The sequence below is a fragment of the Thermothielavioides terrestris genome, chromosome 1 (assembly GCF_000226115.1).
Source record: "Thermothielavioides terrestris NRRL 8126 chromosome 1, complete sequence".
NCBI classification, from domain to species: domain Eukaryota; kingdom Fungi; phylum Ascomycota; class Sordariomycetes; order Sordariales; family Chaetomiaceae; genus Thermothielavioides; species Thermothielavioides terrestris.
The window spans coordinates 5,514,379-5,542,221 of record NC_016457.1 but is presented as its reverse complement, the minus strand read 5'-3'; the positions used below and the strand labels follow the sequence as shown (position 1 = coordinate 5,542,221).

Sequence of the window (27,843 nt, the reverse complement as noted above, 5' to 3'; positions counted from 1 at the left end):
ACCTGTATCTCATGGTGTACATACACCTGCTGTATAACAAGCTATCTCACTGCTGGGGGCTGGCGCGGTCCACGATACAGATCCAATACACCTGTGAGAAGAATGACACCACGCTCCGGTGTTGCTCAACTGATGGCGCAAGACTGCTTTTGGGTAACGTAGGCGGAACAGGACACAGCCATCAGCCTGCCTTCACAACGGCGATGCCAACCCATATCATGTCATGTCACTCGCTGTGTTGGTCGCAAAGTCACCCACAACCATCACCAGCCAGAGTATTCTCTCATCCGGCACACACAGACAACCTTAATACAAACATCGCGAAGAAAACGATAGCATACACAAAGAAACCCGCAGCAGCAGCAGCAGCAACACTACACAGCTAGCTAGACACAGCCATCCGTCATCGACCACCAACTGACGGACTGACTGGCCGTTCCTCCCCCTCTCCCCAAGCGCGTCACCAATCCATCCAACCAAACAACCACTAATTACACTATTACACCTCTTCCAGCCCTCCTCAAACACACACACACACACACACACACACACACACACACACACACACACACACACACACACACAGCACACGTCACCTCAAAAACCCTCCTCTCCGAGAAACACATCTCCTTCCCCTGTCGCCCGTCCACACTCAGAACACCCAATCCACCCATCACCCCCCACCCCGCCCAGTCCGCAGACATTGCCTGTCCCACACACGCCCAACCCCTGATGACCGACCGTGACTGTGTGACCATGACCGTGCCACACGGCGAACAGCCCATCTTAATTAAATCCTCATCGCTTCGCCTGCGGAAGCCAAGCAAGCCAGGTAGTTTGGACTGCCTGCCCAACACCAACCACCGAGCGAGCAAAGCGACTTCTCGCTGCCGGCCAGCCACTTACAACACAGACAAGGGGTTATGGGGATTACATCCGCCGGTGTCACACACACACACCCACACACACACAGAGAGAGAACGGTCCCGATCGATCTGCGGCTCAAGGGAATGCCAGGACATCAAAAAAGGAAAAGAGAAAAGAGCCAATTCAACAAAATCCAGCGTCTCTATCGAGAGATATTAATCTAGCGGTTCCAGTTATGTAGAACGGGCGCGAAGCGAGTTTTGCGGTGCGGTGCGGTGTGGGTATGGAAAAGAGAACCAACCAACCAAGCCCCCAAATCAAATCATCAGCAGGCAGGTAGACAGGCAGGCAGGCAGCGACACAAAACCCCAGAGAGTTAGTTTCGGTTGGGTTCAAAAGGAAACAATGGGACAGGTGGAACCTCCAGCGCGCGGACGTGAGACGAGATGGGGGTGATGGATGGGGGTGATGGGTGAAACCTGACGAGCCCGAAACAAGAGCACAGAGACCCAACTCGCATTTGCCCAGCCTAAACAGTGCAAGGAAAGAAACAACGCCGCGACCCAGAATCAACACGGTACCATCAACCGTCCATCCTTTAGAGCGCCGAGGCGAGAGCGGCGACGGCGACGAGACCGAAGAGGGCGGCGTTGAAGGCGGCGCTGGAGGCGCTGTTCTCGCCGTTGTCGCCGCTACCGCCAGTGCTGCCAGTGCTGGAGGTGTTGGTGCCCGTGTCTTCGTTGGCCCTCTCGTTGTTGCTGGTGCAGGAGAAGGTGCCCTGGAACTTGCCGTCGCCACCCTGGTTGCGGGGAGCGGACGCCTGCAGCTTGTCGCACGACGAGGTGATGTCGCCCGTGCTCGAGACGTCAAAGGCACCCTGGACGTCATCGAGAGCAGGGAACTCGACACTGGGAAGACGGCAGGTCAGTAGACGGTCACGAAAGAGAGGCGAAGCCCACGGCGTGGCGGGACAGCTTACTCGGTGAAGTTGCCGCGGAGCTTCACAGCACCGCCGACGCGCTCAAGCTTGGAGAAAAAGTTGATCTTGTGCAGAGCGGTGTTGTTGGCGATGAGCAGGCCACCGCCGATCGAGGTCAACTTGGGGATCGAGATGTTGGTCAGAGCAGCGTTGCCAACAAAAGAGATGTCACCCGACTCGGTCTTGGTGAGGTTGGGAGCGCTGAAGGTAGAGAACTTGTTGGAATCAAAGCGGGCAGAGCCATTGACGACCTGCAGGGCCGGGACCGAGAAGGTCGAGACGTTGGCGATGGTCATGTTTGCGATCCAGACCAGCTTGGGCAGGTCGATCTCGAAGTCGAGGCCGTTCGCAGACACGATGAGGACGTCATCCAAGGTCTTGAGCGAGGAAGTGACCTTGGTGAGCCGGCGGTTGTTGTTGATGTTGAAATTCGTGACGGAGCTGGCCTGGATGCTGTCCAAGCTGGTGAGGAAAGTGTCGCTGATATCGATCTCCTTGGCCTCAGTGAGGGGCCCAAATTTGAGCGTGTTCAGGTTCGTAACCGACTGCAGCTCGAGCTTCTGAACCGACGTGAGCTGCTCGAAGTCGATCGAGTTGAGCTGGGTCACGTTGTTGACCAAGAAAGTGCCGCTAATCGAGGACAGGCTGGAACTGGCCAGGGTGACAATCGCGCCGTTGTTCTCGATCTTGAGATCGCCTGTGATCTTCTTGGGGCCCGAGATGTCGATGTTGCCGCCAGCGGTGTTGCTAATCACGATGGTGCCGTCAACTGTCCCGCAACCAGCGAGCTTGGTCGCCTCGGCCTGGCTCTGGATGGTCGTCGTGGACACCGTGCAGGTCTGGCTTTGTGCTGGATAGCTGGGTCAACACGCGTGTATCGCAGCATCGTTGAGCAGGAGTGCACTTACCCGCGACCGAACCGAGTGCCACGAAGGCAGGGAGAAGATGCTTGACAAACATTTTTGGCGAAGTCTGCTAACTGAGCACGATTAGAATCCGGGCTGGCGGTCGAGAAATTATTATAATACTGAAGCAGTCCACGAGGCTTGACGGGGTGGGAAACAACTAGTGCAACCGCGGTGATGTGGCGGGGAGGCACAAGTTCCAGGATTTTCTGGTTGAGTCAAATTGGTGTGTTGGAAGTCGGTCCAGACCGGATGGCAGCCGCGAGACAGACAGAACCGTGCAATTGAGCTGGCTCGCGATCAGGTGAACCCCCAACCCGCCTCTCGTTCTCTACCTTCCCGTCCGGCGTCCGTTCTCCGATCTAGCCTCTGGCAGGCTTGTTGAAGCACGCCCAGGTATGGGGAAGGCGGGATGGGCCTAGTTCCTGGTTGCGATGGCCTGACTCGTGCCACTCGTGGATCGTGCGGACTGGACGGGCAGGCAATGGTGCGAAAACAGGGCACACGAGGAAAAACGGCAAAGCGCGTGTCTCTCTGTCCAACTGCCTCCTCCAGGCTAGGGATGCATGCAACTGGGGATCGAATGCGATCAAACGCCAACAACGCACCTCTCTTCCGGATCAGATGGGGGTCGGAATTCCACAAGGTCGGTGCCTAGATTTTCGACGACGCGACTGCCGCAGAGATTTCGGGGTTCTTGAAGTCGCGAAAAACGGGGGCAAAACTCGGATGCTTCTTTCAAAGCACCAAGTCGGAAGGAACACGGGGCAGTAACGAGTGAATCGAAGGAAAAGCTAACGAGAGGAGGGAGGAAGGTGATGTTCCACCGTGAGACAGGAAGGAGAAAGGTGTGCCTTGTCGAGGAGCAATCCGGTAACAAGGTTGGTCCAAGGGGCAGAGAACAGAGCAGAAACCAGAAACCTGCCCAGGAAGAAGGGGGCAATTGGAGCCAAATTATTGCAAGTGGGTCCGATATTCATCCGGACACGCCCCTATAGCTGCAGGCTTGGCGTGTGCGCCGCGCAAGTCGGAGCAGCTTCCAGCAACCCGACCTCCCCGTCTCGGCTCAGCTTCGTGGGTCTCAACTCTGTCATTGGTATCTGGTCAAAACAAATTCCAGACCTTACAAGGAATTTATACATGGTTAGACGGAGGAACTCATCTCCAGTTGCTGTACATATGTCGTCTCCCGCCGCCGATGCATTCCGTCCCAAATTGTATCTACCTATCTGCTCTATTTCCCAAACCATCAACGCGTCCGCTTCATCCGAGCTTGGCGGAAATGAGGGCGTGGCTCTAGCGGCCGCTACTGTCAGGACCGTGTCACCTCTGTGGGTCAGATTCCTTGGACGGACATGGCGCCCCTGGAAGCTCGTTCCAACTGCCCACCACCTCGGCCCAAGCAAGCTTGGCCACCTCCCACGGCCCTCCCACCGACGTCGATGGCGGTTTGTGCGGGCTGGCCTGGGGCCAAATCTTGCCGGGGGAAGGGATTGGCCAGGCATCACCGTTTCCCGCCGCCTGATTCAACGCCGTTTGCACTGTTGTCGATTGCGAACGGTTCGGGAGGCGCAGCGTCGCGGTGCATCGGCCCTTTCATACAGTTCCCAGATAACGTCGTCACCCTAATTTGTTAATTCGCCCAGAGGCGGTAGGTTTCTTGCTTTCGCGTCTGATGTCGTCAACAAACACATCGAGTCTTCTGGCATCCTCACTACCTACACTACTTACCACGAGTCTGGCACATAACGAGTCCGTACGGATTATATACTACTCACTTCAGTACAATGCGACCGCAACCGGCTTATCGAGACAGAACACAGAGCTCGGAGTGCAGGAGTGCAGACCTGATACGAAGAGGACCTAGGTTTGATTGGCCATTCTACACCTCCTCCAGCATTCTGAATCCTAGTGCGATACTTTGCCCCACTTAGTGCCAACTTTAATCCATTTTTGGCTAGCAAGTTACTCTTCTCATAATTTCTATGGCAGGGTACTTCTCGTAACCAACAGCGCGAATTTCATCGAACCAAGTCGAATCCAACCACCACACTGCATTTAAAGCGCCACACTTGCATTCAAACCACCACACTGCAATCTCTCCACCACCCTCGAGGCTGAAGGAGGCCATTTAGGAGGGAAAGGCGCGGCGATACTGGAAGACCTCCTCCGACGGCTTGCACACTCAATGCCCTAGTGGTTTCACATGGTATTTGAAAACTTGAAGGGTTGTATCTACCTGAAGTACTGATACTTCTGTGGCAATAGAAACTGTATGGGGCTTGGCTGTATCTGAACTTCTCGGCACTTTGACTGTTTTGGGCTTAGTTGATCGACAAGTACCACGCTAGGATTCAGAATGCTGGAGGAGGTGTAGACCCGAGCCACCCCACTTTGACGGAGGCGATCTCCATGCAGTTCACCACTGACGTGCTGCACCATCTCGCGCCCCCGACGATTCCAGACGGACCTCTCCTGCCAATCCCAACCTGCCATTCTTGGCATACCTGCATCCTCCGTTCATCAACCATCTGAGATCCCTTTTGAGTGGCTGTGCGTAGACTGTGAGAAGTTCATCCCATGCGAATTTCTGCTCATTACCACCTCGGTATTCCGTACACTTGGTGCTCCTGCGCTCACTCAATCGCCGTTTCCCGAGTGAAGAGTTACTGTAACCACATGACGATGTGTGACGAACTATCGCATCAAGAACAACCTTATTTGGACGAACACGGCTCGTGTGTACACGAGGCCTCCGATAACCCCCCTATTTCACAGCAGAAATCCTTCTCTTTCCCAATGCGGTAATCAGCCAAACTGAGAGCTTATCCGGCGACGTGCGTCGCGCGGTCAACAGCAAAGTACCGTACCGACGATACGCATGTCTCATGCAAGACTCTTCACCCTGAGGTCAAGTTCGTCGCGTGCTAGCCTACCCGAGGGTGCAGTGCTACAACGTCCCACCGTGGACGAAAAACAGACGGGGATCTGTGTGCTGCCCACGTACAAACTATGTAGGACGGGTCCGTGTGCGTGCGTGTGCAAGAGCCGTGGCGAGCGGGCTTCCCACATGATTGCGTATGCCCTCCAAGCTCCCCCGCTGTGCGCCTCCGCGAGTGGTTGTCGTCCCACATCCCGTCAAGGAGTGTACACAGTTAGAATTCACAGCAAGCAGCGTACAGTCATTGGTTGCTCCTCGAGGGGAGCAGTGACGGTGCTCTCCACACCCCGTTCTCAATGCTCCGCGCTATGTGCAGGACAGTACATGCTGCGCAGCGCGCAGCAAGTTTTGTTAAACATGCTGCTCTGGCGTTCCACCAACAGACGCGCGATGGGGCTCTGCTGTGTGTCGTCGGAGGTTCTCTCCTGGTGTCGCTAGTCCCGTCTTGCAGGTCCTGAAGGGATGTTGCCCTGCTCAGGTTGGGCAACGAAGAGGGTGAAGAACTACTAACTACTCCGGACATCTCTACTTGCTTTACTTACTGTACAATGGATACCAATCGCGTTTACTCATCAAACGTATTGTGGTACCGTCTGATACGGTCAGGCGCACTGCCATGATGGATTATGAGCCGAGCACCGTTAACCGGTTGGCGGAGAGAGTAGGGTATGTATAACACGGTCTGTCTCCGAGAGAGACCTCGTGACGATGATCGACATGGATCAACGGAGCAGTGTAGTGTATTGGCGCTCAGCGTCGCGATGCACAAACGGCAAGCTTGTTTTCCAGTGACACGGCTCCTGCTTCCTCGCGACACCAATCCGTTCTGGCACGAAACGTGAAGCCGTGCTACAAAGCTGGGCAATGTGCTCCTATGACCCGTTGTGTATCCTTAGCAAGACACACAAACCACCACGACGGGACGGCGCCGGCCATTGCTTCGCTTCAGATTTGTGTACCGCTGGAGCGCTGGTGAAGACGTGTAGCTACACACCCCCCGATGCAAACCGCCTCACTCCATAGTGCTGACATCAGTCTCCTCCACGCGCCACATATACCACATAAACAGGCTGCGGAACGGCCTAAACCGGTCGCTGATCTCGACCATCTCTCGCTCGCTCATATACTTCCACTTCCCGCCGGCGCCCTTGGCCTTGAGCTTGGCGACGTCGCGGCCGACGAAGGCGGCCATGCCGCGCTGCACGCCCAGGTCGCCGAGCGAGAAGACGTCCATGCGCTTGAGCGCGAAGCACGCGAACATCTCGGCGCTCCACCGGCCCAGCCCGCGCACCGCCGTCAGCCGCGCCAGCAGCTCGTCGTCCGGCGCGTCCGCCAGCATCTGCGCCGTCAGCTCGCCCGTGCCGAACTTGGCCGCCAGCCCCTGGATGTACTCGGCCTTGCGCTGCGACAGGCCCGCCGTGCGCAGCCGGTCCAGCGGCGTGGCGGCTACCTCCTCGGGGCGCGGGAAGGAGGCGCGCGTGCCGGGGCCGTCGTTGTCGTCCGCGGGGCCGTCGGCGGCGTTAGGGCCCGACCCGGAGTTGAAGAGGGCGATGAAGCGCGCTTTGATCGACTTGGCGGCTGCGCCGCTGACCTGCTGCGAGATGATGCTGCTGCAGAGCGCCTCGAAGGGGTCGATCTGCTCGGCCAGGCCCTCGGGCGAGAACATGCGGCAGTAATGCTTGTCGATGAGCGGCTTCATGCGCGGGTCGACTTTGATAAGATGCGCGCAAGCTTCTTCGAGGATATTAGCAGTCGTTGTCGTGATCGCAGCTGGTGTCGTGCCCGCCGTAGGTTTGACGCTAGTTCGGAGCTTGGACGGGGAGACGGCGTCAAGAGGCGTCGAGGCGATGATCCGCGACGTCTTGGGCGACCGGAGGAGCGCGTTGGTGCGGCTAGGGTCAGCCAGTCGGGTGACGGCTGCCGGCTTGGGTTTCTGCGTGTGTGCCTCTTCCGCGATGAGGCTCACGGCGTCGGGCGTGGGAGTCGGGGGGTCTTCGGCGTCCAGCTTAACAATGCGTCGCCGCCGCGGAGTTGAGGGCGCTTCGAGAGCACCGTTGGCCGTTGGTGCCTGTGTTGCCGCTTTCCGCTTGCGACTCGCCGCTGAAGGCGCTACGGTTGCGATGTTTGCGTCGCTGGCCATGGCGGCCATGGCGGCCAGGCGCGCTGATCTCCTTGATGCCATGATGGTGGTGCAGGTGGTTCACCCAGTTGGGGGACGAACAGAAAGCAGGCGACAACCTGATTTACCCGCGTAGTGCAAGTTCGAGGGCAAGCCGGAGCGCCGATATGCCGAGCGTGCTCTAGCCACGAAGTATACTCAACAACAACGACCAGCGTTAAGAAGCAATAGTCAGATTGGCGACAAGGCTACGGGGCGCAACGTGAGACGTGGGCGCGGCGAGGCTGGCCTCTCCGCTGCCGCTCGCATCTGCTGCTCACCAAGCGGCCCTCACGAATTCAAGCCTCGTCGGAATGAATGATTTTGCGTGCAGGCGCTCACTAATCAACGAGACGCGGCGTGTTTCCAACGGGAAAGGAGAGGACGGGCCGACACTGACATGGCGGACCCCTGAATGGATGGAGGGGCGTCCTTTTGTACGGCAACTAAAACGCGCCCTGCGAGATGTCAACGCGCTTCTGTCGCCTGCTCACGTGCTTGAGAAGCAGCTCAAGGACGGAATGGGCCGTCCACTTCTCCGGACACTGCGGAGTACAAGTACTTCGAGAGACCATCCGGACTCGTCACCCTGCCGCTTGCCAAGCCGGAGCGCTGACAATCTCATTAGCCAAGAAGCTGTGCCCCATTGGCGCTTGCAAATCACGGCAGGTAAACCCTCGCAAGATCTGGACCAGATTACGATTCATGCCGCTCTCCTTTCGAACGTGTGCGAAAGCTTGTCGTGTACGGAGTATCCCGTAGTTATCACGCTTTCCAGATGAATCTTGGTCATAGAGGACGCCGTGGGGTGATCAGCATAAGAAAAATCCAAGAAACTTGGAAAGACAGAGAATTTGGACGATGGGAGATGCCGGATCAGTCATCCCTGCAGGTTTGGCATGTGTGAGTGTGAAGTTCTCAAGTAGGTAATCCATGCTGGCAATCCGTGCTCTCAAATGCAGTCCGATTGAGTGCCCGAGTCGAAGCTTCGTTCCAGAAGTGGACGCCGCCAGCAGACGCGTGGCGTCTTGGCCCGCCTTGGCGTGCTGGTTCGCAGATAATCTGATACCTGATCCAGGACTCGGAGAGCTTGCAAACCATCGATTCAATGGGTTATACGAGATTGCGGAGGTGTCTGAATCATGCAGCACACCGCAAATTGCATGTGCTGATGGGCACCGTGGAATTTTCCATGGTTTGCAGAGTTGGTTTTCCTGTACACCCTACCACAGTATGTCCAGTAGTTGGAGAGGGGCCAGGGTTGCGACTTTGAGCGGATATCATATCTTGATTCTGCAGCAAATGGAAGAAGGAGCGGGTCCCAGACCCCTGGCAGCCAGTAACTAACGTGAACGAACTAATCGCTAAATGGCCGCAACCAGGACTGGCGCATGGCTCCTGTTCACTTTCCAATTGGCTTCCACGGCGGTCTCGAACTTGACAGCTCTTGTTAAGCCGAGAATTCTCTCGACGAACGCGGCTGCAGTACGGCTGAAAGAACACCGACGAAGGATAATAGTGACGGCGGACGTCCATTCTCTGCGCACGACGACGAAACTCGCAAGACGATAGTTAGCTACCTAGCTAACCCTCACGAACCAAGTTGTCCCGGCCGCCCGGACCGTGCCAGACTGTTTGCTCTGCCCCCCGCGTTGCTCCAAATTTCGGCCAGTCTCGGACAGCTCGCTGTGCCCCCACGACGGACGCCTTCCTCTCAACCGTCTGATCAGATTGGCGCACTTTTTTTTCTTCCCACGGCGCGCCGAGGAGCTGCCAGGGCGGGCGCCCTCTCTACTACCGGCCACGCCACGGATGTTTGATGGTGGTAGCACTGAGGGCCGCTGGAACACCGCGATGCTGCTCCCGAAGGGCGGCGTTAGCTGGAAGGCCGCCAGAGCAAGCCTGCCACCCACGAGGGCGATATGGATGCTGTTGACCAGGACGCGCTTTCTCCTGCTCGTCGCTCTCGCCGGCGCAATACTATTACTATGGCGGTGCGTTCGCAGCTCAGCGTCGGGCATGCAGAGGTTCGTCGTCTTAACCCCCCCGCGATTCGTCGCCAGTCCTCGTGCGCATCCTGCCGCTAACCACGCCCTCCCCTCGGCCATAGTTTCTACTGCTGGGGCCCGTCAAAGTCACCGATGGAGATGACACCGAACGAGCAAGCGGCTTGGAACGCGCACCTCCGTACACCCGTCCTCTTCAACCACCACGCCCCGGTAGAGGTCAACTCGTCCACTGTCCAACATGTCGACCTGAACGTCATCAAGTCCACGACGAAGGCCGTGGAGAACAGAGAACGCGTGCTCATCCTCACCCCGCTCAAGGATGCAGCTCCTCACCTACCTCGATACTTTGAGCTTATCACCAACCTCACCTACCCCCATGATCTCATCGACCTCGCCTTCCTGGTCAGCGACAGCACCGACGAGACCCTCGCCGTCCTCGCCGCCGAGCTCGATAGGATCCAGAAGAGCGGAGGCAGCGTCCCCTTTCGGAGTGCTACGGTGGTCGAGAAGGATTTTGGCTTCAAGCTGAGTCAGGCGGTTGACGACCGCCACGGCTTCGAAATCCAGGCGCCGCGGCGCAAGGCCTTGGCCAGGGCCAGGAACTACCTCCTGTCCACGGCCCTCCGGCCCGACCATTCGTGGGTGTACTGGCGGGACGTGGACATTGTGGAGTGCCCCGCCGACGTTCTCGAGGACTTCATCGCCCATGATCGGGACATCCTCGTTCCTAGTATGGATAGGAGCCTACAGCAATTCTTTCGCCGGATACAGGTGCTGACGTTATTGCAGACATCTGGTTCCACCGGTTCGAGGACGGTCGCGATATTGAAGGCAGATGTGCGTCGCTAGCATCCTCGCTCTTGCGCCGATCCTATTGCTAACCATTCGCAGTCGATTACAACTCTTGGGTCGAGTCGAATAAGGCTCGTCGGCTTGCCTCGAAGCTGTCAAAGGACGATATTTTGGTTGAGGGTGCGTCTTGCCTACCAGTAAACCCCACTTGCTGGCGCAGCTGACCCGATCTTGCAGGCTACAAGAAGTACTACGACACGGGCCGAAAACACATGGCCCTCATGGGTGACTGGCGGGGCAACAAGCACGAGGAGATTGAGCTGGACGGCATCGGCGGCGTCAACATCATTGTCAAGGCAGACGTCCACCGATCGGGTGAGCAGCCCAGCATTTTTGTGCCTTGCAAGCTTGCGCGCTAATACAGGGTTAAGGAATTAACTTCCCATGTTATGCCTTCGAGAACCAAGCCGAAACAGAAGGCTTCGCGAAGATGGCCAAGCGGGCGGGCTACGGCGTCTACGGCCTGCCCAACTACGTTGTCTGGCACATCGACACCGAGGAGAAGGACGACCACAAGTACTAGGATCGCCTTCTCTCTCTTATTTATCCGCCCTCACGACCTTATTACCGCACGACAGCCGACGATACATACTCGAGACATGGTGAGCTGCAGGCAATGTGGGCGCCAGGCGTTACAGGGTTCTGCATAGGGTCTCATTTTGCCTTGATGTTTTCATTGTCGTTCTACCTTTCCTTCTGTTCGCTATAAATATTCGTCAGGCTAGCCCCCACTTACTTTTGTTTTCCGCTTCCCTTCTCACCCGTGTTAGAGGGAAAGGACAGAGGCGGCGCCTCGAGGTTCATTAATTCGATTATTGGTACGCTACGGTTGTCGACGTGGGATACATCAGGCATATCTCACATGTACGGGAATAGAGGGTTGGCTGTGGCGTGGGAGAAGACGAGAGACTCTCCCGCCGCTCCCGACTGGGCGGTTATGGGGGCGTTGCGGGACCTCTCTGTATATACATCACTGCCGGGGATGGGATGGAGTCCTTGCATAGCATTGGGGCGCTTGCATTCGAAGATATCTGTCGACATTGGCTGGGATGCAGGAAGTAGGAATAATGAGGAATCGTATTCCTTGTGGTTTCAGATCGAAGGCGGGCTGGAAAGAATGGATATGCTTCTTCAGGCATGCTGGTCCGCGGTGTGTGGTTATGCTGCACCAATTCTTGCTGCTGCTCTTCGAGACGTTTTAAACAGAGCTGCGACCAGGCTATGAGAAGACAACGGTCAAATCAATGCCAAGATCACATTGGAAACGACTGCCCTTCCAACTCGGCGAAGACGGAAAGCAATTCTGGACAAAGGAAAACGGGCGAGCAGTCTGTTAGACGAAGCAATCCAGAGCCGGCGTCTATACGCATATACAAGGGTAACCGCCCCCAACGCCTTCTCTCTTTGCCCATCGGCGTACTCCAGTGGACCACCGCGTAAAAGTACAGTTGCTGCGCCCTCCCTCTAACCTCCGCGCATCCGTTCAATTCATCCACCCCGGCGCCCATTCGTCGCCCCTCTCCCCTCCGTCCAACACATCATATCGTCCTCCTTCCCGTCATCTAGTGCTTCTTGAGAACGGTCATGGTGTCGAGGGCTTCGCGCTCCTTGGCCTCGGCGGCGAGCTGCTCCAGGATGGGCGTCAGGTAGGGCACGTCCTCCTCGGGCTTGGTCCACTCGGACCTGGGCAGGATCTTGTGCTGCAGGCTGAGCTGCGTCGCGCGCCGGATCCGGTAGACGCGGTCGTAGCTCTCCTTGGGCGGCAGCCGGCGCAGCGCCTTGAGCACCGTTTCGTTCTCCTCCGAGATGAGGTCGTCGGCGCTGTTCGGTGGGGAAGGGGTGGCGGGCAATGGTGAGCAGCTGATGGTCGAGGAGGTCCAATGGAGGGAACTGAGAAGAGAAGAGGGAAACTCACCGGAGACCCATCTGACGGTAGCCAGCGGCATTGGTGTACCAGTTGGCGACTGGCTGGAGCAATTTAAGGAGCCACGGCCGCTTGACGACGGCGTTGTACAAGGACGGTGCAGTCATGGCGACGGTTGCGGCGGTGGTGGTGGGTTGTTTGCGCAGCGGACGTGGGGTGAGGTGAGCTTTGAAGCTTCTCGTGAACGGTCGTCGCCAAATCTCCAAATTGCCGCGAAATCAAGACGGTCCGCTGGCCGAGCTGCGAAAGCTTGGCCCGGGAAAAACCGTTGCTGCCTGAATTTGTGCCTTGGAATGTCTGAGTGGATGACAGAAAGGGGTAAGGTACCATAATTACCAAAGTCTGTTTCAAAAACCAGTAATTATCGGGCGATGAGGTAATAGATGAGCCAGAAACCCGGATACACGACAGTCAATGGATCGTTAAACCAGTGAGAAGTTCTCGACCACAGGGATCCCCATATGTTGCAGAACGCAGAAAGATTTGCGCCAACACGTCAACAGTAAGTCGGGTTTTCAGACACTCGACAGCAAACCGAAGACAAAGGGGGACTTGCATGTCGACACAGCCAACACTTTATGTTGTATTCGGGCTGTCGGCCGCAGACACCTCGGTAACTTCGAACTCGGCTTCCACCTGCCCGCGTGCCCACTTAGCACATCCGGCCCATAAGCAACAAATCGTTGACATCTGAGCACTACTGGACATAGTACTGTATTCTACACTGCGCAAAACATAACCGCATGTGCGGCCTGTCCGCCACCGCTCTCCGGGACTCCACAGTGTCCGATTGTGCAATCCAAAAGTCCACCCCGGCCCACCCGAATGCCAAGCGCACTTCCCGTTCAAGTTCGGCCACCATCGGACTCTCGAACTCTCGACTTTCCCAGCCTAACAGCCTCTTACCCGGCCACCACGGATAGACCTCTACGCCCGAATTCTTTACACCCAACCTTGGAGCGCTCGACCAGTCCGCAAGGCCTGCGCATCCGTGCTCATGCGACGTGATAACCGATAGGCGCAGTCGTCACGATCCCCTGCCTGCGCGGGCCCCTTCCCCGCACATTGGCACAAGAGGGAATCGCAGAGGGGACTGCATTGGCAAATGCCCGCCAATGATATCACGACGGCCGCTACACAAACACAACTCCACCCCCAGGCCAGTACTTCGCCGCCTGTGACACGGGGAGCCGCCGGACCACGTGCGGACGGCCGGCCACGGGCCGTGTCCCTCTCCGAAGGCGGCATGTCTCACGAGGAACAGCGCCTCGACCCCCACGGACAATCTGCACCCGCATCTCCAGCGGAATATGGGGTAGCACTGCCGCGGTCTCAGGCCTCGCAGACTCAGCCGGAGGAGGAGGACTTACCTGCGCAAGAGACAGACTCCCCAGGCGCCCCGATGTCCCTGCTCGGCGGAACGATGCCGCACCCAGCCCGGGTCACGTTCGGGGAGCAATGGGCCGTCAATGCCTCAGACTCGCAATTCAATGCGCTCGCCGGCGCAATAGGCGGCTTCACATCCGGCATAGTGACCTGCCCACTCGACGTGATTAAGACGAAGCTACAGGCGCAAGGAGGGTTCGCGACGCACGGCACCAGCCGTCCAAGGGTTTATAAGGGCTTGATCGGTACGGCGAGGGTGATATGGAGGGAAGAAGGACTCAGGGGCATGTACAGGGGCCTGGGCCCCATCATCATGGGCTACCTGCCGACGTGGGCCGTGTGGTTTACAGTCTACAACAGGACCAAGAAGTTCCTGGGTGAATATCAAAGTAGGTATCCAGATCTGTCCGGCGCAGGGGCGGCCGGACCGTGCTGACGGCTTCTGCACAGAAAATAGCTTCGTTGTCAACTTCTGGTCGTCGATAATAGCTGGTGCCAGCAGCACCATTGTCACAAACCCGATTTGGGTCATCAAGACCCGCCTTATGTCACAGTCAACCAGCCATGACAGGACGCGGTTTTCTCTCTTCCCCAAAGGCTCGAATACCCCAACATCGCGCCCAACACTACACCAACCTTGGCACTACAAGTCAACATGGGACGCCGCGCGCAAGATGTACACGACAGAAGGGATCCTCTCCTTCTACTCGGGCCTCACGCCGGCCCTGCTCGGCCTCAGCCACGTCGCCGTGCAGTTCCCCGCGTACGAGTTCCTCAAGGTCAAGTTCACCGGGCGGCCCATGGGCGCGGCGCCGGCGGCAGGGCAGGACGACAAGGCGCACTGGTTCGGCATCCTGTCGGCCTCCATCATGTCCAAGATCCTGGCCAGCAGCGCGACCTATCCGCACGAGGTCATCCGCACGCGCCTGCAGACCCAGCGGCGGCCGATCCCCGGGCGCGAGTACATGGAGGGCCTGGGCGGCGTGCAGCCGGGCGTCAACGGCGCGGCGCAGCAGCCCCAGGCCGGGCCCAAGTACCGCGGCATCGTCCAGACCGCCCGCACCATGCTCCGCGAGGAGGGCTGGCGCGCCTTCTACGCCGGCCTCGGCACCAACATGATGCGCGCCGTGCCCGCCGCCACCGTCACCATGCTCACCTACGAGTATGTCATGCGCCAGCTGAACCACGTGCGCGCCAGCGGGAGGCGCAAGTTGCAGCTGCAGCAGGAGCGTGGGAGTGAGAGCGAGTTCTCGGGGACGTGAAGCGTGTGGAGGAGGATTATACATTTATTTTGTGCAGACGACAAGCAGCATTTTCATATTTGTCACCCCCCACCAATGGGGCGTGTTTTTACACCAACTAGATGTCGATGCGAATCATCATATCACCTTTTCAGCACTGGCACTTATTCCCCGTCATCGAGAGAGCGTCTCCATCGTTTCCTCGGCAGGCAGCAGACGCCTGACCTTATTCCCGGAGCGGCTACCGGGGTCGCCCACCGGGAATGGCCAATACGGACCGTGAGGTTCGGAGGATAGGAGACGGAAAGGAATGCCGGCTGTGCTGCTCTTTTCTTTTCTTGCTTTTTTTTCTACCCCGATGCGGTGCGATGCGATGCGATATACCCCGAATCATATCGTCCGGAAAGCGGGAACTGGAATGGCGGTCGAATTGTAAGAGAACGGGCAAATGATAGACTGGACCGGGTTGGGTTGGGTTGGCTGGCTGGCTGCGAGCGGGCGGCCCCTTTTTCGTGCGGCGGGAAGCCAAGCTTGGCGGTGAGGCGTTCTCTTTTCTGGCTAGGCTTTTGCTTGCTTGCCTACTGACTGACACCGCGGCCTAACGGCCCTGTCTTCTTTCCTGCTTCCGTTGTTGTTGGTGGCAGTGTTGGTGGTGCTGGTGGCGGCGGTGGGGTGGTGGAAGGAGACAGGCATCGAAGGTTACCGGCCGGGCAACACTGCTTTTCGCGGGCTTTTTTTCTTGTTCTTTACTTTGCTTTTTATAGCCCACTTCTTGGGTTGCTCGATTGGTCGGTCGGCTCTGACTGCATCTTTGGTTTGGTCCAGTGGTCGCAGGTCAGCGACCCCCGGGGCACGGCAATATGGAGGCAGGGCATGGCACGGCGTGGCTCGGCTCGTCAGGTTTCTATGTCTTTGCATATACTTGGAGTGGGGAGGCAGGAAAAGGGAAAAAAGGGGCTGCTGAGCCTTTGCGCTTGTGCTGCTGTGTGCTAGTCCGGCTGGGCGCGGTGGCGGACATGTAGACACCCTACATACACCTCGGAAAGGGGGTGCTGGGTTCAGTAACGGGGGCATGTAACTGCCGAGATGGAAGATGGAGGTGCTGTGGTGGGGAAAATATAGGGTACAATATTAGGCCATACCATTGCCCGTCTTGCTTGGACCCAAGTTGTGTGCGTTGTTCATAGCGAGTTTAATATGTGTCTTGTGTTTGGTGCTCAAAGCAGTGTTTGGCTCGGTGCAGCACTCAGGGATTGAGTGGAAAGTGGGCTCGCCTAATGAAAATAAACCTCTGTAACCAAACATCAACCGCTCCCATCCGACAAACAGCCTTCACCTTGTTATGCTCCCACTTCTCACACCAAATCGTTTTAAAGACGGCAAGGTAGACATGAAATTCCTGCACAATGTTCAGAGGTAGCATCAATCCACGGGTATGTGTCTAAGTACCTACCCTCGACACACATTTGAGCATGCGAGCGGAATTGCTGAGTTCCCTCTCCAGACGGTCATGGCGCCGGCAGCGGCGTTTACCATGGCTTGTCTCTTGTTCGTGTATGTGTCCTAGGATAATCCTCTTCCCCTGATGGCTGCTGTTGCGTGTTGTGATTGCACTTCACAGAGTGCTTGCTGACTGGCGGTGCTGTACGTAGCTACACGCGGTCTTCGATCCGCGCAGCGAAGATGAATGCGGTGAGTGTGTGGCTCTGCAACTCAGGTCTGCCAATGTCGGGGCTCCTGGGATGGTCGCTCTGGACCTGGTCGGCGCGCTGTCTTTCGTTTTCGTTTGTTGGATATAAGTCCTGATCTTGGGATCTACTCCGGCTGTCGCCGGGAGGTGTGCGTGTTGCTGACGGGCTGACATAGAAGGTCAGCCGTGAAGCGCAGCAGCAGCAGCGACGACCGCCGGATGAGGGAGGCAAGAGTCACTGAGGAGGTTGGGGGAGCGGGCGTGTGATAATTACGTCTGGGGAACAGAAGTAGGGTTTCCGGTCGGATAGCGGGATTGCACAGGCAGAGTCGGGCAAAGACAGAAACGCTTCATTGGCTATCGCGATCAGAAAGAGCAAAAACAAAGCATGATATACACAACCGCTGAATTCCATCCACCCTTTAAACCCAGACACCTCGGCCATCCTAGACTAGATTGAAGAAACCCAGCATTCCGTATTTCCCTCCCACAATGGTCTTACCCGCCTACTTCTCCTCCTTCTTTTCCTCCTCCTTTTTCTCCTCCTCCTTCTTCTCCTCCTTCTTCTCCCCATTCGCCTTCTCCTTGACCTCCTCGCCAGGCGCCGCCTGCTCCGGTTTCTCCGCGCCCTTCTCCGCCTCCACCTTCTCCGCCTGCTCCACCGCCTCCCCCACCTCCGCCTTCTTCTTCTCACCCTCCTGCTCCGCCTCCGCCTTCCCCTCTCCGTTACCGGCGCCCGCCAGCCGCTCCACGACCTCCTGGACGACCTTAAGGGTGCCCTCGGGACTGCCGGCCTGGGCCGCGAGCACGCGGCCGGCCTTGTCGACGACGAACACGCCGCGCGTGGTGCCCTTGGGCGCCTTGCGGAGCCCGACGGCGCCGATCAGCGTCGCCTGCGGGTCGCACAGCAGCGGGTAGGGCAGCTTCTGCTTCTCCTTGAAGGTCGTGTTGGCCTTGGGCGAGTCGGCCGACAGGCCGTAGATGGCGAGGCCCGAGGCGGCCGTCAGCGCGTCGTAGGCGTCGCGGAAGAGGCAGGCTTGGCGGGTGCCTTTTGTTGTTGGGGACGGGAATTAGTATGTATGTTTGGTAAAAGGGTCATGGCAACCCGGGTTCCTTTTTTGGGGGGAAAAGAGAGGGCGGCGTGAATGGGGCCTGTGGGGGAAGGGGTGGTGGATGAAGGGTTGGTTGGTGGCGGAGAGTGACTTACAGCCCGGGGTGGAAGCCTTTGGGTATGTGAAGAGGACGACGCCGGCCTTGCTTTCCTCGACAAGGGCCTTGAGGGTGGTCTTGGTGCCGTCGTTGGTCTCGATCTCGCCGCCGAAACCGTCGAGGGCGATGGTGTCGCCGACGGCGGGCTGCTTGTTGGCCGCACCATTGGCAGCCGCCTTCGACTCGACCTTTTCCTTGGCCTCAGAGGCGGCCTTGGCCGCCCTGGCTGGCTTCTTGGCTGCTGGCGCAGGCGGCGGAGCCGGCGCCTTGCGCTTGCGCAGTTCCATGGGCATGGTGGACTGGGAGTTGCTCGCGCGCGTGGGTGCGAGCTCCTCGAGCTTACAGAGAGGAAATGGGGATGAGGGAAAGAGGGCGCGGGCGCGGGGGCTACCAGGCAGGGTCGCCTACAGGTTGCGATCACGGCACGATGATGAAGGGGAGGCTGGACGCCAGACACGAGAAGAAAAGATGGAAGGAAAGTGAGGTCGGCAGCTGGCGAGGTAAACAGGACGTCAAGCTGGTCGCGCAAAAGCTGACCAATCACGATGTGGCGCGCTCGCCGGAGGAGGCCAGAGGCAGGGGAGGGGGGCTTCGGTTGCGATGGAGCTCCGCTGCGGCAGAGCACACAAGCACAGGCATAAAAAAGGCCTGTGGGACCCAACCTGTGGGAAATGCCGTCCAGGACAAGTTACGCGTGACTCGGGGGTGGCCGGGCTGCGCCAGCATGCAGCGTGTACCGTCGAACAGACGCAGGCGCGCAAAGCTCCAAGGCTCGGCCACAGCCGCCGAGGGAGGGCGACTCGATTAATATCAGGCCTTGGGCGGCACGTCGAGTCGACCACTGCCGTGCATCCATCCCCTCCACTGTGGCTCACTGGATTTTTCGTTGATCCCCATGGCTCTGTGGTCATGCTGTGCCCGGCTGTCGGCGAGCCCGGGGACAAAAATGAACTACTCCGGAGTCACGTCAATGTTGACCGGGGATGGGAGGATCGAGCGTGTAATTTCGGTGTTGGGAGAGCCTTTTCCGAAGCAGCGGCGGCAGAAGAGGACCTGGGTCTGAAGATGTGGTCAGTGCCATCCCTGCTGCGGTACGGCCCATGATTATTCCGTTGGCCCATGCGTCGTCCAGCTGGCGAGTGCCGACCCCGGAGGAGCACTGGCAAACGGCGTGCTTGACGGAACTCTTTCCAGGTTTGAAGGAAGCTACACAGTACAACGGTTTGCTGGGCGACCAGCTGGGCTTACAGTAATTCGTACTGTCTTCCGAGTCCACCGTACTTGTTGGTTGGTATCTCAGACAATTTTCAAATCACCCCTCTCTCCTTGGCCCATTGAGCGCAAGCAGACAAAACTCTACTGTGTAGCTCCTGTCTTGGCGAAGTCTGTTCAAGGCATGATTACCTAGGTAACTTCGGCGACCGTCTGAATCCAACACTGCGTCCTTGCTGAGCATGGCTGAAACGAACGGCTTTCAATGCTCGACTGATAGCCTAGAGGCCGTTCGGTCAAAGCAGAACGCAATAGCTAGCCGTGTCCTCTGCTACTACCCAAAGAGGCAACTCAGCAATGACATTGCTCTGTTGAATAAACTAGACTGGAAGTTAATTCAGTCACCCTTGCAACCTTTTGCTTCCACAAAGATGGCGGGCTTCATTGTTGCGGGCCGCTGGCGAACTTCCTAGGTGAAGGTAGTTGGAGGAGAAGGAAGGTAACTCGACTCTGCACAGGGCGACTTGGAGAAGCTAGCGGTGGGCCACCTTACAGAGTAGAGATCGCGGGGACCAATTCGTTGTTTGGTCTAGGGACGTGCGTATGTAAGAGTCTTGGAGAATCTGTCTTGCCGGCCTCGGATTTCGTGCTTTGATAAGACCACAATTCAGCTCCAACTGAACCATTCTAAAGAGGCTTTTCCGCAGCAGCGCAGCAAGAGGTTGGAAGTCAATACCCAGGGGGAGTAAGACAGGAAGGGAATTGGGGCTAGACAGTGACTTTAGAATTTGATTATCAGCCAAGCTGTAGAGGTTCGATCAGTTTGCTAGCGAGGTGCCGAACGGTTCTTCGCTCGACAATAAGTAAGTGACCGGGCTGGGCCGCCACCTCAATTTCTCTGAGAGGATGGATCCTTTTGCTCCTGTGAGCCGAGGATGCTCGCTCGGGAGAATGATGTGACCAAAGTACTCCATTCGCATCAACATCGTCAAATAGGTAATTGGACCGTTGTTGGCAACTTGGCGAGACACGTTGCCTAGGCATTTCATGCCCAAGCAAATGAGTCGAGGCCGGCACACACACGTGGCATTGGTGAGACACCAGAGAGGTCCCGCCTTGACACCTTCCTGAATTCGTCCCAGCTCTTACTACCTGGCCTCCCCCGTGTACACAGCGGTTGTCCACGACGTGCCAGAGGTTCGGTTAGCACATGCCAGTCCCCGACATTGTCATCGGAGTACATGCAGCTGCGATGTTAGCGTAGCCCGCCATCACTTTGAAATCAAGCTGAATACGATGTGTTGATGGCTCTGAGTAAGCAGCTTGAGACAACTACCATTATGCTGCTGCTTTCAGCATTGAGAATTTGCATCGAAAGGGGTCAGGGTCGAGCTGGGGGGCATTTGACTCGGCGCCGTGGCTGGTTGTCGTAGCGGCGGGGAAGCTGATCACCATGACAATGAGTGTACAAGCAGGCTTCTTCTGTTGGCAGACATTGCGGTCAAGGTTCGATTCTATTGCTGGCCGGGAAAGCGAACGACTGTTTAACAAGTGACTGGACCTCCAATTGAAATGCATGAAGTTCCGCGTGTCTCCAAAACCCTTGCTTCCCTCGCCTCCTCGGAGTTTGTTCGCTGGTGCGTGAACACCTACTTTCAGGCCTAAGCGCCTGGGAGAGCCGGGCTGCACTGGTCAAGCAGGGTTGTTAGCTATGGAATGCGGCGAAACCGGGCTTTTCCCCAGAGATATGTCTTACACCAAGCCGATTCTAGATGATTAACGAGCGTATAAATTAGCGTCTTCCTGCCACAGCGGCGGTCGGGAATCGGACTCACATATCCATTGAGGATCTCTCCGCATGCCTGGGTACAGAGCCCCTGCCATCCGTTGTGCGCGCATTTGGCACAGCCGGCCGACGACCATCGAGAGGATAGATCCTGGCATCGTCCCCGCTTGCTGATGGCTCGCTCAGCCACCGGAGTTGCAGCAGAGAACGCGACGAGGCTAGCGAGCGCGAGTACAGAAATGAGCTTCATTGTGTCTTCGAGTCGTGGTGGTGTGTCTTCGAGTCGTGGTGATTGCGCTGGAAGGGTTTGCTTGCGGCGAGTGCAGAAAGAAGGAGAACGTTGCGACTTGAGCCCTGGTCCGGCTGCGTCGTGGCTTCACCCTCTTGAGGTTTAAATAGACGGCTCGGAGCTTGTTGGGTTCGGAATGTCTCTTCCGGGTCCAGGAGGCATTTCGATGTCAACTCGTCAACCCGAGGCAACCGACCATGTCTACTCGCCAGCCCGAGTGTTTCACTGCCTTCTCGAAGCTCAGGAACCCGCCGTTGGAAGTGGCCTCACAGACCGTCGATCAAAGGTCGCCTGCCAAGTGGCCGGACCCAGGATGGTAGGGATCTACGGACGTCCTACATTATCCCTCTCGGTCCGGTGGTTTGGTCGGCCGGTGGAGGTGCATCATCCGCCGGCATCATAAGGTCAGAACCTGGGCCATGATACGACCCCGACCCAGCGTCCCGGGCCGGCCCACCAACCTTGCCGGGAGGGGGGGGTCATACAACATGTAACTGTAACCATGTTAGGGTTGCAATATAGTAAAGGATCTAGCCAATATAGCGATCTTGGTAGTATATGCTGAAACGCGCTTAGAACATAGTGCGTAAGCCAATATGCTTGTAATGGCTAGTCAGAGTGTTTACGATATATATATAAGCCTCTCCACATATCCTAGACAGTATATAAACGCCTATAGACTTACTATATAGATATACAATCTTCTGCTATGATATGCTATAATACTAAAATACCCTATAGCTCTAGTCGAATATAATAATAATAACTAATATAATACCTTACTAACATTATATTAGGCGATATAGATATACCTAGTAAGAATAGTATATAGGCTTATATCCTATAGGATTAGCCTCCCTACCTATAGCTAGCTGGAGATTGGGACTAGGCTACTTAGGGGTCATTAGAAATTTAGAGGCACTTTAGCGACGCTAGCTACCTAATCGTCTATAGGAGGATATAGAGATTTCTTTCCTATATTTACTACCTAAGATAGATATAATATAGCTTAAATATTATATATAATCTACTTATAGCGATTTTATAGTGTTTACACTATCTATATTAAGTGTTATAGACTAGGGAAGATCGATACTAGGAGAGGAAGAATAGCCTAGGTTCCTATTTAGCTTTATATCGACGTTGCTATTATATTAATCTTATTTAAAGGGTAAATCTATAGCCTTATAAATATTATAAGAAAATAGAGCTATTGTAAAAACTCTAAATAAAGTTAGGCTCATTGATCTAGTCGAGGACTATTTAGCTTGAGGTACAATCTAATATAGTGTATATAGCCCATCTTAGTCTTAGCTAATTGTTACCTTAGAGAAGATAAATCTATATACTATATTCCCTATAAAACCCTTGATTCCTAAGCTAGCGGTTGACTACTATTTAGTCTAATATAGAAGACAGTAAACTTATAGAAGATAAAACTAGGTATAGTAGCCCCCTATAAAACCCCTATCCCTCAAGTCTCCAATGATCCTTAGCTAAGGTAGTCTAGTATAGAATACTTTAAACTTATAGAAAAGGTTAAATGTCGTAACTCTATAAAATATATTATACTTATAAGAAGTAAAAATTAAGTAAGGTAACTCCTATAAAACTGCTACTACTAGTCAACTCTATATTAAAAGATATAAACTATAAAATGCCTATTGTCTAAGAGGTTATTCGAAGGATTAAAAGAACTTTACTACTATTTTACTTAGGTAGCTAGTTTATTTTTATCTATTGTATATATACTAGGCTACTAATATACTTAGCTATAGGCGAGGACGGATTATAGAAATTTGTCCTAGTCGCTAAGACCTAATGGATATTATATATTTTAAAAGAAGTATAGGTCTACGTTGTCTTATTTAAGAACGCTAATACTAAGAGGATACAATATAGTAACGGAAGTGTATAATAGGCTAAGGCGTTCCAATTCTTATTTAATAATAGTATACTAGTGCTTTATTAGGAGTAGACTCAACGATATATCGAGCCTACTCTAAAACAAGAAGTACATTATAGCGATCTTTTTAATATCGTCTTAGGCGGAATCTTTTTATATAGTATCCTCTTCCAATTATACTATATCTTTATATATACTATCTTTAGGATTGGTATTACACTAGTCGTTAGCTTCCTCTTCGGTATCGCTAGGAGCTAGGAATTTTAACTAGCTTTCTAACTTAGTATTATTCGATATATTAGAATCTATAGTTTGTCTAGCTTTACGTTTTATAGCTACTATATAAGATAAGTTAGTTTTAAAAACAACTATAAAATATAGGATAAATCTATTTACTTTTGTCTCTACGTCTACGTCTTCTACTTTTTATAAGGTCCCTTCGACCTAGTTGATGCTCTTAGTCTCTTCCTAGCTATAGTAGCCTTTCTCTTCTCCTTTAGCTCTTCGAGCTACTTAATAATGTAGAGCATCTCTCTAAGGGAGTTAGGAGTGTCCATTATTACGATAGTATATAGCGATACAATTAAGGTTACTACTCTAGCTCTCTAATATACGTTAAGCTTCTAAAGTAAAACGAATTTACTAATAGTAATAAGGTTGGTTAAGAACTTATCGATATTAAAAAGGTTGACGCTAAGGCTTTTAGTCTCTTTATTAAGAGGGATTTATATCTTAGTAGTAGAGCGACGAAGAACTTAAGCTACCTCTAGGTACTTAAAACAAAATCTATACCAGTTCTTCTTAAGTTCTCTTTTAAAGTTGTTCTTAGTCTTATTATCTATATTTACAATTATGCTAGCGAGGAGTACGGTAGTTGGCTCTTGATTTAGGTCCTTAAGACTAGCCTTAATAGCTTTATCGAATATATAATAGAAACTATTTATTCTAGAACTATATAAGGCGAGATCCCTAGTAAATCTAAAGGTTTTATTCGCTTTACTATTGTCCAACGTTTTTACTAGTGTTCTTACGATAGTAGTTGTTTACTTTTTCTAGCTTACTATTATATTAGGAAAAAATGCTTCGAAAGTCGTTCTCTAGCTAAGGAAAGGGAAAGCTAGGTTTATTAGTAGGTGAAACTTCGATAGAGCTAGGTATATAGTGCTTATAGGTGATAATCAGTCTAGGATATTATATAATAGAAGGTCGTAGAGGAGGAAGAGGAGAAAGTAGTAGTAGAGAAGGAGGAGAAGGATAAGTTTAGGAAATAGTAATATTAGAAAGAAGTTTTAGAAGGTAACGAGAAATCCTAAAGTATAGGTAATAAATATAAGGTAGTTACTAAATTATAGTCTATAGATTAAGTTTTAGTTTACTATCTAAAAGCGATATATTTCTAAGTTGCTCTAGATTTAGCATTGTATAAGAGATTTAGTAGAGCAGTTGGATATCAAGTTTTATAGCTAGACATTAGGTATATAGGTTAGTTTAAAATTAGGAATAAGTACTATCGATGAACGTTATATATTAAAAAGCATTATTAAAAGGTAGCTTTTATATTCGAGTAAGCTACCTCTAAAACATTGAGGTATTAGCGCTATAAACTATAAGTTTATCTATAGTTTACAGTATAGTAAGATAAGGTCTATTAAGGGAGTAGTGTCTATTGTAATAGGAAGCTAAGTATTAAGTTAAGCTAGCTATAAAAGCTAATATAGAGTAATAAGCAGTATATATCTAGCGTTAAGATTAGCTTTAGCAATTATAAAAATCCTATATATCCAAAGCTCCTCCATTTTATAGCTATAGTCTAGTATAGATTTAAAAATATCCCTCTCCTACCTTATAGTCCTATTCGCCTTTACTACCCCCTATATCCTCTAGCTCGTAGCTATCCTCTCCGTCCTCTTCCTCGTCGATATATCTGACGTAGTATAACTCTACTCTAGGTGTAGCCTATAGCAAGTGTTCTAGGTAGGGTCCAAGACCTATATCTAAGCTAGCCTAGCGATTGACATCTTTATCTAGTGTCCCTAGGCGTTATACGGATAGGCTAGGTCCTAGGACGACACTAGGGCAGAAGATCTTACTGTTCTTATTAACGTCCTCGAACTAACGTTGTCTAGCTATTGCTTTTTATTTTATAGACTTCGGTATAATAACTATAAAGTCTAAGAAAAAGGGCTACTTACTTCAGTCGTCGTAGTCTATTATAATCTCCTATATATAGGACAGTTCCTAGTTATCCTAGCTATACTCCTTAGATAGGTTCCTATTATACCTATCTACAACTTTAGCTTATATCTTATAAGCGTCTATAACCTAGGTGTAGATATCTATACTATTAGTGTTTTATATAGCATTTTATAGCGGAGCAACCTATATATATACTCTTATACTACTCTTAGGCTTATACACTTAAGCAGCTAATATCAATATAGCTAGATACCTAGACTATAATAGTAGAAAACTCCTTAATCTTAGTACTAGCCTATTTATTTATAAAGTAGACGAAGATATTATTCTAGTCCTTTATATATACGAAAGTTCGATCTTTCGACTATAACTTACAAATAGCTCTTTAAAGAATATTAGTACTTCTCGTACTACTTATAGCGATTAGGACATCTCCTAGACTAACCTTAGTAGCTTTGATACTTAGTAACTTCTAAGTATTGTAGTTAAAATCAAATCTATATCAAGCTTATATTTTACTCTACTCCTATTTCTCGTTGTCGAAGCTTACTATTATAAAGGTATAAATAATATATTTCTTAGTCTTATTTATAAATTATAGTATAGAGATATACTATAACTATTAAATAGTCTTAAATATCTTGTCTATAGTAATATAGTACAAGGGGTATTTTTTAATACTCTGACGCTTACTCTTCTAGTTTAAGCTTATAGTATAGAGGGGGTTGCCTATAGTATCTTAGCTAGTTACATCTTTAGCGGCCCAATTATATCGAGTTTAGTAGTAGAGCTATAAAATGTTAGTCTAGTAGCTACCGAGTAACAAAAGATCTATTTATACTACGTTGTAGCTAGAGTACTATAAAAACGATTTACTAGCCTTTAGTATATCCAATTGATTTATAGTATTAGATTAGAGGCTTAAATACTATAAAACCTACCCTACTTTAGGTAACTCGCTACGTCGTATACTAGATAATATTTATATAGGGTTCCTATTAGCTAACTATAAAACTCGCCTATTACTTCTCAACTATATACTCTTCTAGGATAATAAGGCATTGCTAGTAGTATTCTCGACCTTCGTCCTCTTTATTAGGCTATTAGATAGATACTCCTTCCTAAGGGTACGACCTCTAAGCTAACTATCTACTATTCGCTTCTAAGGTCTATTAGCCTACTACCTTTTTAATAAGAGAGATAGATTAGCGACCTACTATAAAATCGAGGGGGTAGGTTAAGCTTCTCATTTAAGTATATATACTAAAAAGCATATATATCTAGAAAGCTAGTAGTCTCTAATATCAGATTAATTAGAAACCCTTTTACTAATATTATCGTTACCCTAGGCTCAACGAACAAACTGATTAATAGGGGTAGATAGGAGCTATAGAGGTAGCTTAGTATAATATTGAAAAGAAGTAGTCCTACTTTAATCGCCTATAACACTGTTGAGCCAAATAATCGCTAATCAAACTTAGAGGTAATCGTTAATTTCGAAGCGATATATTAGAGGCTAGTAATATAAACGAGATAAAGAGAGCGAGAGAAGTAGGTAAAAGAATTAGATACCTAAAGATTTTCTTAGTAGACTACCTAGCTAATTTATAGTAAATAGAAGGAGTATCCTATCTCACCTAATATCTAGAGATCTTAGCAATTCGCCCGCCTTAGCGGAGAGACATTATATTTTATTACAACGTTATTATTAAGACCTATAGATTCTATAATAGTAGAGTAACTATATACTCGACCTTAGAACCTAGCCTAGAAGCCGACTTGAAAATCGTTAGTTATATAGGCAAAGCGTCGAGTATTAGGTTTGTTTCTCCCTCTTTAGGAACTTACCTTAGCCCTATATACCTTAACTTCGATCGTCAATTAAATACTAATATTATCGACTTCCGCTCTCGCTAAAACGAAAGTAGCTTCGTATTAGAGGCTACCTAAACTAGGTTAGCTTAAGTCTATCGACTATTATCGAATATCGTTGTTATTCTTCTTAGCTAACAATAGATTCTAAAGTACTCTCCCCTCCCTTTTTATAGTAGACTAGCATACAATTTTATATATAGCTAATATACTAGCGAAGCAAGAGTTACAACGCTAGATAGTCCTACTATCTAGGAGGGACGGTATAGGACAAAGCGCAATGCCACTAGATATAGATACTATAAGCTACAATATATTAGACATCTTCTAATACTTCGAAGCCTTTAAGTAAATAGTAGCTAGTTAGGAGCTAATAACGAGACTACTACCTTTATCAATATAAAACAAGCCTACCCTTTAT

General features: G+C 52.1%; 7 protein-coding genes across 7 annotated transcripts; 2 read left to right on the top strand and 5 right to left on the bottom strand.

Moving 5' to 3' along the window:
• Positions 1-280: 280 nt before the first annotated feature.
• On the bottom strand, positions 281-828 carry THITE_126831 (uncharacterized protein). The gene has a single exon (XM_003649884.1). The coding sequence runs from the start codon at positions 783-785 to the stop codon at positions 492-494; it is 294 nt and encodes a 97-aa protein (XP_003649932.1). The 5' UTR covers positions 786-828; the 3' UTR covers positions 281-491.
• A 447-nt stretch (positions 829-1,275) lies between these two features.
• THITE_2109074 (uncharacterized protein) lies at positions 1,276-3,446 on the bottom strand. Its single transcript, XM_003649883.1, has 4 exons — positions 3,360-3,446; positions 2,755-2,818; positions 1,847-2,696; positions 1,276-1,775 (listed from the first exon to the last, which is right to left on the bottom strand). Exons 2-4 carry the CDS (start codon positions 2,804-2,806, stop codon positions 1,466-1,468), a joined length of 1,212 nt encoding a protein of 403 aa, XP_003649931.1. The 5' UTR covers positions 2,807-2,818; positions 3,360-3,446; the 3' UTR covers positions 1,276-1,465.
• A 3,173-nt stretch (positions 3,447-6,619) lies between these two features.
• THITE_2109071 (uncharacterized protein) lies at positions 6,620-8,019 on the bottom strand. Its single transcript, XM_003649882.1, has one exon. It carries the CDS (start codon positions 7,872-7,874, stop codon positions 6,705-6,707), a length of 1,170 nt encoding a protein of 389 aa, XP_003649930.1. The 5' UTR covers positions 7,875-8,019; the 3' UTR covers positions 6,620-6,704.
• Positions 8,020-9,524: 1,505 nt separating this feature from the next.
• THITE_2109069 (glycosyltransferase family 62 protein) lies at positions 9,525-11,404 on the top strand. Its single transcript, XM_003649881.1, has 6 exons — positions 9,525-9,877; positions 9,961-10,589; positions 10,649-10,696; positions 10,751-10,831; positions 10,889-11,026; positions 11,083-11,404. The coding sequence occupies exons 1-6, from the start codon at positions 9,705-9,707 to the stop codon at positions 11,232-11,234; spliced, it is 1,221 nt and encodes a 406-aa protein (XP_003649929.1). The 5' UTR covers positions 9,525-9,704; the 3' UTR covers positions 11,235-11,404.
• A 700-nt stretch (positions 11,405-12,104) lies between these two features.
• Positions 12,105-13,226, bottom strand: THITE_2109066 (uncharacterized protein). Its single transcript, XM_003649880.1, has 2 exons — positions 12,627-13,226; positions 12,105-12,532 (listed from the first exon to the last, which is right to left on the bottom strand). Exons 1-2 carry the CDS (start codon positions 12,740-12,742, stop codon positions 12,274-12,276), a joined length of 375 nt encoding a protein of 124 aa, XP_003649928.1. The 5' UTR covers positions 12,743-13,226; the 3' UTR covers positions 12,105-12,273.
• Positions 13,227-13,649: 423 nt separating this feature from the next.
• Positions 13,650-15,404, top strand: THITE_2109062 (uncharacterized protein). Its single transcript, XM_003649879.1, has 2 exons — positions 13,650-14,410; positions 14,472-15,404. Exons 1-2 carry the CDS (start codon positions 14,059-14,061, stop codon positions 15,281-15,283), a joined length of 1,164 nt encoding a protein of 387 aa, XP_003649927.1. The 5' UTR covers positions 13,650-14,058; the 3' UTR covers positions 15,284-15,404.
• A 1,718-nt stretch (positions 15,405-17,122) lies between these two features.
• Positions 17,123-18,939, bottom strand: THITE_2109056 (uncharacterized protein). Its single transcript, XM_003649878.1, has 2 exons — positions 18,160-18,939; positions 17,123-18,000 (listed from the first exon to the last, which is right to left on the bottom strand). The coding sequence occupies exons 1-2, from the start codon at positions 18,452-18,454 to the stop codon at positions 17,459-17,461; spliced, it is 837 nt and encodes a 278-aa protein (XP_003649926.1). The 5' UTR covers positions 18,455-18,939; the 3' UTR covers positions 17,123-17,458.
• Positions 18,940-27,843: the final 8,904 nt, after the last annotated feature.

Coding starts and splice junctions, on each gene's coding strand:
- THITE_2109062 (XM_003649879.1), top strand. CDS start 14,059: ATGCCGCACCCAGCCCGGGTCACGTTCGGGGAGCAATGGGCCGTCAAT. Junction 14,411..14,471: donor GTTCCTGGGTGAATATCAAA/GTAGGTATCCAG, acceptor GCTTCTGCACAG/AAAATAGCTTCGTTGTCAAC.
- THITE_2109069 (XM_003649881.1), top strand. CDS start 9,705: ATGCTGCTCCCGAAGGGCGGCGTTAGCTGGAAGGCCGCCAGAGCAAGC. Junction 9,878..9,960: donor TCAGCGTCGGGCATGCAGAG/GTTCGTCGTCTT, acceptor CCTCGGCCATAG/TTTCTACTGCTGGGGCCCGT. Junction 10,590..10,648: donor TCGGGACATCCTCGTTCCTA/GTATGGATAGGA, acceptor ACGTTATTGCAG/ACATCTGGTTCCACCGGTTC.
- THITE_2109071 (XM_003649882.1), bottom strand. CDS start 7,874: ATGGCATCAAGGAGATCAGCGCGCCTGGCCGCCATGGCCGCCATGGCC.
- THITE_2109066 (XM_003649880.1), bottom strand. CDS start 12,742: ATGACTGCACCGTCCTTGTACAACGCCGTCGTCAAGCGGCCGTGGCTC. Junction 12,533..12,626: donor TACCGTCAGATGGGTCTCCG/GTGAGTTTCCCT, acceptor CCCACCGAACAG/CGCCGACGACCTCATCTCGG.
- THITE_2109056 (XM_003649878.1), bottom strand. CDS start 18,454: ATGCCCATGGAACTGCGCAAGCGCAAGGCGCCGGCTCCGCCGCCTGCG. Junction 18,001..18,159: donor AAAGGCTTCCACCCCGGGCT/GTAAGTCACTCT, acceptor CAACAACAAAAG/GCACCCGCCAAGCCTGCCTC.
- THITE_2109074 (XM_003649883.1), bottom strand. CDS start 2,806: ATGTTTGTCAAGCATCTTCTCCCTGCCTTCGTGGCACTCGGTTCGGTC. Junction 2,697..2,754: donor GGCACTCGGTTCGGTCGCGG/GTAAGTGCACTC, acceptor CCAGCTATCCAG/CACAAAGCCAGACCTGCACG. Junction 1,776..1,846: donor CTCCGCGGCAACTTCACCGA/GTAAGCTGTCCC, acceptor CCGTCTTCCCAG/TGTCGAGTTCCCTGCTCTCG.
- THITE_126831 (XM_003649884.1), bottom strand. CDS start 785: ATGGGCTGTTCGCCGTGTGGCACGGTCATGGTCACACAGTCACGGTCG.